General features: G+C 39.5%; 1 protein-coding gene across 1 annotated transcript; it reads left to right on the plus strand.

The window, feature by feature from the left end:
- Positions 1–3,046: 3,046 nt before the first annotated feature.
- LOC127775762 (protein MOTHER of FT and TFL1 homolog 1) lies at positions 3,047–5,601 on the plus strand. Its single transcript, XM_052302051.1, has 4 exons — positions 3,047–3,341; positions 3,502–3,563; positions 3,804–3,844; positions 5,180–5,601. Exons 1-4 carry the CDS (start codon positions 3,147–3,149, stop codon positions 5,410–5,412), a joined length of 531 nt encoding a protein of 176 aa, XP_052158011.1. The 5' UTR covers positions 3,047–3,146; the 3' UTR covers positions 5,413–5,601.
- Positions 5,602–7,285: the final 1,684 nt, after the last annotated feature.

Raw genomic sequence — 7,285 nt, forward strand, 5'->3', positions numbered from 1 at the left:
GAAGCTACATAATATATGTTAGCTTTTTTTGTTCAAAGCTACAATTTTTATGGTATATTGGAACATATGATATGTAGATAAGCACAAACCATAAAGAAAAGCTATCCACCTTCAAATAATCAACTTGCACCATATGTCCATGCTTAGCATTTTGTGCTAATTCAACTAAATCTCAATTCATATCTAAGTTCATTTATTTGCAGTTCTACGCACTACACAGAAATGAATAGTATTTATTGTGTTGAGGAAAATTTGGGAAAATCATCACTGAATAACAAATAACAATAATGCAACAATGAATAGTTGTTGCATACAGTTTAGTGATTGTTGTGTATTTTGTTGTCTGCAATTTTATTCATGAAGGCTTATAAAAAATGTTATTCACTAGTTAAAATGTGGCCTGAAATTTTAGGTGCTGTTAAATCGTAGAAACAAATCTTAGCAATATAACCATTGCACCTCTCTATTTATATATATCTTTTTTTTTCTGAAGGGTCTGTTTATGTGCGTGTATGTGTGCACACGTGTTTCATTATACATAAGAACACAATAGCACCCTCACTGCCTCACATATATCTTCTCATATATCTTCTATAGATTAGCTCCTCATATATGCTAGACAAAACCAACTCACGTTGTTTCATCTTCTCTGCTGGCCTCCTACACTATTTTATATCCTTATATCAAGTTTCTTGGTCAAGATCACAAAATACCCTTTAAACAAAAGGAAAAAAAAACTTTCCATCTTCTTTACCGGTACATATATGTTAAACAAAAGCAACAAAACTTCAACTTCACGTTTGAAGATAGCTTTGCCACAAAGCGAAGCTAATTTAACTTCCGGTTCATCTTCTCCGCTTAGGAAAAGCAATTACGTACCACTGTTTCAGCTTATTTTGCTACTTCCTAGCTTTAGTTTTCTTAAAAGTAGTTTTATCTGGTATCTAGATGCAGTTCCTGAAGTTTCTTGGCTAGTAAGCGCAGGAAAAAGAACAACTTATATATGATGATCTCTTAACTAACTCATTCTAGCCTAAACAACTTATTGCTGATGTTGAAAGGTCCCCACAACAACAGCATTCCCCATACCTAGCGTCCACAGTATGCAGGGACAATATAATTTATTGATGTAAAATCCTCTGTAGACAAATTGACTAGGGAAGTTATAATGTTTAAAAGCGATTAAAAAAATTCTCCTTGCTTTAACTGGCATATAACTTCCACACCCACATCTCTAACCTATAGCTAAAATAAACTATATATTTTTTTTGCAAACATGCAAAAGTTTTAGGTGTCGAATTATATTAGGTGGAAGCAACATAGTACACAATGCAAACTGTAGATCAGTAGGAGGAGAGTTATATGGATTGAGAGATTACACCATTGAACATGTAAATTTGTAGACAATTTCAGCAGGGGGAGAAATAGGGACCCAAAGAACAAAACGTCATAATAAGTCAAAATCGAGCAATCCCTCACAAATGTCAAGCAACTAAAGCCTAGTCGCTCGCAACATGTGCATCATCTAGCTACTTTAGAAGGAAAGAGGATCGTGGCTAGAGAGAAACTAAGTACTCCATATTTTTTTTTGACATGAATTACTGTCAGGCATTAGCCCAACAGTATAGCTTTTATAAAAAAAAATGGAAAATATTTACATCTAAGTACTCCATATTCATATCTAAGTTCACTTGTTTGTGTTTCTACTATGTGAAATAAAATTATTTGTATGAGAATTCGAGGACATACTAGGAAATTCATCACTCGATAAAAAGAATGACACATATATAATTAGCATGCCATTCATCACCCGATACCAAATATATAATTAGCATGCCATTCATACTCGCATTTGAATGTTAAAATTCTAACAAATATTTAATATGCAAAATCTATCACTTGTTCTCTTTCTTTTTCTTTTCCATTACCTTTCTCTCCTTTTTCCTATGACATGGCAAGTTTCAGTGGGCCCAAGGACTACATATAGCAACATGATAAACTGTAGATTGCAGAGGTTCTATTCTTGTATTGTTATCTTGATGGATCTTTTAAAATAGATGTAGCTTTGTGATAAACTTTATGCTAAATATGCAGTTTTACAATACCATACTGTGATGATTTCAATATTAAATTTGTAGTTTTGTGATATGGCATATATTAAGTCTATCGTTTTGTTATTGTTTTATCAATTTATCTCTAGTTTTTTTTAAGGTTTACTAGCTCCAGTTTCAATATATATCTCATCACAGCAAAACAAATGGAGTAAATGAATTCTTTGCCAAGATTGATGGTCCCCGCAGAAAAAAGGCACTCCTTGTGCCTCACACCTATAATGCCGAGACAATATTTTGTTGTAATAATTATTGATGAACAAACTAAAATAATCAAGCTACAGGGACTAAAATGTTTTTATAAAAAACTCTACGCTTTAACCGACATAGAATTTCCACACTCCAATCTTTACTCTCCAGCTCCAGAAAAAAAAAGAAATAAATGATATAACTCTATATTCTTTTATCTGTACACGCAAAAACTTTAATTATGTCTTGAATTATATTAGAAGAAAACGGCATAGTACACACAACGGTAGCTTTAGTCAATAAAGTGAGCAGTTCACAAATTAAGAGATTACATAATATAGAATTCCAAACTATTTAGGAAGTTTTAGCATGTAAAAGTGGGAAAAGAAAAGAAAAGAAAAAAAGAAACAGAGGCCGGCCGGGACCAAAGCGTAGACATCTTGAATCGAATGCAAGTGTACTAATTCCTCAGGCGTGTCGAACAACCAAAGCCCCTCGGCAACATGCGGAACATCAAGCTATGGCACACCAACTTTAGAATGAAGGAAGATTAAACCAGGAGCTAGCTAGACACAGCAGACAAGTTAAGTAGATATTAATCCCCACACAATCTCCAAATTAAAACCATGCATGCTTATCATCATCACCATCACCACCAACAAGAATGTCCATGTCATCCTTCCACCATCGATCTCTCCATCTCTTTCATCCCCCCTCCACCTATAAATACTGCTAATTAGCTCCCTCTCTTCTTCATCCAAGCTAGCTATAGCTAGTATATATCTGACAAATTCAGAGAAATTCAGAGAGTCACCACGAGAGCTTAAGCTAGCTAGCTAGCCGGCCATGGCATCGCATGTGGACCCGCTGGTGGTGGGGAGGGTGATCGGCGACGTGGTGGACCTGTTCGTGCCGACGACGGCCATGTCGGTGCGGTGCGGGACCAAGGACCTCACCAACGGCTGCGAGATCAAGCCGTCCGTCGCCGCCGCGCCGCCCGCCGTGCAGATCGCCGGCAGGGTCAACGAGCTCTTCGCTCTGGTCAGCACACACACACACACGCACATGTGCAGCAGAATTATACTTGTGTTAATTACTAGTCCCTTTTGACATAAGCATGCTTAATTACTGCCTTGATCTGACTATTTGATAGACACATGTCGTGTTTTGTTGCGACCTGTGTGTGTTCGTGCGTGGTTAGGTCATGACTGATCCAGATGCTCCTAGCCCCAGCGAGCCGACTATGAGAGAGTGGCTTCACTGGTAATTAATTATTATTACTGTTACTGTTTTTCTTTTAGTCTTTTAATAATAAATATGGTATATACCTATATATATATCTCCGGCGTGTGGCAACATGCACACGGCTAATTTACTGTTACTGTTATGCATGAACTCGCCATGAATTTAAATGGTGATTATTTCGCATTGTGTCTTTTTCCTTTTGAAGTTACCGTTGCGGTTTTCTTTTTTTTTTTTAACTGTTCTATTGTTTTGGACCAGGCTGGTGGTTAACATACCAGGTGGAACAGATCCTTCTCAAGGTAAATAATCATGCAAGCATGCTAGCACCTTATAATTTCCTAAACAAGCTTAAGTGATATATATAGTACAGTATTACTTCCTAATTGACACTCTTTCTTCCATGCATCTTCACTTTTACTGTATATAGTCAAATATATCATGTATTAGGGTGTGTTTAGTTCACGCTAAAACTGAAAGTTTGCTTGAAATTGGAACGATGTGATGGAAAAGTTGTAAGTTTATGTGTATAGGAAAGTTTTGATGTGATGGAAAAGTTGGAAGTTTGAAGAAAAAGTTTGGAACTGGCCGTGTTTAGTTCACCCCCAACTACCCCAAACTTCCAATTTTCCATCACATCACATTACATCCAAAACTTTCCTACACACATAAACTTTCAACTTTTTTTCCGAACTTTCAACTTTCTCCAAACTTCCAACATTTTTTAGGAAATAAACTCAGCCTAAACAAGGCCTTAATTCCCCACAATGCAATTAACGAGTTGCATGCACTGATTTTGCCCTGTGCAAGGGAAGGTCGCTAGCTAGCGCTAGTAGTAGCAGTAAGCAAGTAGCAACCGACCGGCTAGATTCGGTGTAGCTATGCAGAGCCTGTGTCCATTTCAGCCAGCTATAGCTGCAGGCTGCGCACAGTAGGTGCCAGCCGGCGAGCGGCCACCTGTCGGCCGCCACGAGCAACACGTGGCGGGGCTGCGGGCCCCGCCGAAGGTACACGTGTAAGCCCACCTCCGCACTCCGCGCCGCCACGTGTCGCACGCCGGACGACGACGTCGGCCGCCACCGTCGTCATCGTCATCCGGCCGGTCGTCTCACATCGCTAGCTGGATTTAATTAGTTTAATTCGTTGGATTAATTAAACAGGGAGGAGGCTAATCTAGTCTAGCTACACGGTTGTTTTGGCTCTCATCGACCCTGATCCAACGACTAAAAAGACGTCGCCTAGCTTTTTTTGAGTTCGTCCTGGTAGGGTGGGTGGTGTGACCTGCTGGCGTGATCTTTTTCATCTGGCGACTCTTGGAAGCTTTTGGCCAAGGACACGTAGTCGCTTATCCATGATGATTAATTCACACTGTACATTTGGTATCTTCGTAGACAAGAGTAAGATTGCTAGCTAGCTAATTCAACCCAAGATCACCCGTCAAGAGTTATAGTGGAGTTGGTTCGCACGCGCACGGTTGATCTTGTAACAGCGACCGTCGTCTTATCGTTGATTAAAGCTGCATCATAATTTGATTTGATAATTAACACATGAATTATATTACTCCGTAGGCAAGCAGCAGCCAGAAGCTGTTTAATTACTGATTTTGATGTGTTCGTTTAATTTGTGGATCGATGCAGGGGATGTGGTGGTGCCGTACATGGGGCCACGGCCGCCGGTGGGGATCCACCGCTACGTGATGGTGCTGTTCCAGCAGAAGGCGCGCGTGGCGGCGCCGCCGCCCGACGAGGACGCCGCGCGCGCCAGGTTCAGCACGCGCGCCTTCGCCGACCGCCACGACCTCGGCCTCCCCGTCGCCGCCCTCTACTTCAACGCCCAGAAGGAGCCCGCCAACCGCCGCCGCCGCTACTAGCCTCCCTCCCCTCGCTCGGCGTCGCCCATCCATCCATCCATGGACGGCGACGGCGACCTAGCTAGCTAATAAGCCATCGGTCGGCCATGCTCGCCGTCCAAACTATCATGCACCATATCATGTCGTCGTTTATGTGGTTAATTAATTATTTCCGGCGTTTTATTACTGTGTGGTGATTAATTAGCTGAACTATTGTTTTGATGATGGTGATTGTTTTAGTACACTATGGACACACGCATATACAACACTACACGCACAACCACACTCACATCCTGTGAATGCACCCCTAACATACGCGTTCTAAGCGACGGAAACCTAAGACACATTCAGTACCCCGGATCAAGTCATCTCTGTCGGACCTAATCTATCACCTCTAATAGGTTCGGTCCTCACAAGATATTAATCGTCAGTGATGACTCCCCTCATATATGGCAGGTGAAGACCCATCAGTGACGATAAACATCTCCGATAGGCCGCATATAGAAGAGGCCCACCATATGTAAGGTTGACCACCTTGACTAGGTAGTGTTTGCTAACTGTTACAGGTAATTTGTGACGGATCTGTCACAGGTAAATCTCATATGTGATGGCTTGACAACGTAGTATAAAAAATAAGTCATTGATGAGTTAATTGGAAAAAAATAAATTTTAAATATTGGCTAGCCTCAGGATTGCTAGCAATGCTCTAAAAAAACAAATCATATCACAATCACATATATTCCCAGCCGTTCTCCCCAATAGGCAATAACTCCCGACCAACAACCAAAAATATGTACAAAAACATACAATTCAAACTCCCAAGTTACATATTCACAATGCAAATGTCTTCCTCATATATTTATTTTAACTCTTAAAGCCAAAAATTTACACAATGTTATATACTTGACGCCCATGGTTTCAAACAATGACATGTCATGTTAATAACTAGAAAAGGAATTGAATAATACGTAATACAAAATGATGATTGGATGTAAATGTTGAAAATATTATGATAATTTAGTAACCTATCCTAAATTACCAAAAATGACAAAATGTGAGGAGTTCGGGGTGCCAAGGTGTTTTAGTCTCTAACAAACCAACTTGGCACCCATAGCACTCCCCATTTTGTGATGATTTGATAATCAAAGAACTAAAAATAAATTAACATTGCATATATATGATTAAATAACATTGTCAACCACACCGAATAATACTTGTATGTTACATAACCAAGATTGTTTAATATATTGACCACAACTAGCACTTTGATCATCTACTTATCACGAAATACTCCTTTCTACTTCATGATTTCCGCGAGCATGAAAGCAACAATTTCCCATCTTATAGAAGATGGGTTGATGGGGCTAATTTTTCACATAGTATTATGTTGAATAAGACCTAAGTATGTATTGAGGAATAATATCGGTTTATATAAACAAAACATGATTTTGAGCACAAACCTCAGGGTCGGAGTCATTCACTTGTTTCATTATTGTTGACATGTTGTGGCACACGTGGAGAACCACACTAGTCCCCGATCTGTGATGCACATTTGAATTCGGTGTTGATGATGGTATCACTAGCTCGGATATGACCCTGATTACCTTATATATTCATCAACCAAATATGGATTCTTTCTATGTGAGAGTTATGTGTTATATATTTGAACAAGTATTATTGCATTATGAATTTTGTGTAGTCTCATTTGCAGATGTACTTGCTTGGATAAAGGGAAAGAAACCGAGTGCAAGAAGTAAAGAAGTTGATTGGGGATCAAACTAAGACCTTCCAAAGTTTACTCTAACATTACCACATCACTTTTGGTCTATAGAAGGCAAGAGATGAAGTTTTGTACGTTTTGGATTTGTATCTAGGTCTCCTTACAACATAAACT

This window comes from Oryza glaberrima, chromosome 6 (genome assembly GCF_000147395.1).
Source record: "Oryza glaberrima chromosome 6, OglaRS2, whole genome shotgun sequence".
Lineage (NCBI taxonomy): Eukaryota > Viridiplantae > Streptophyta > Magnoliopsida > Poales > Poaceae > Oryza > Oryza glaberrima.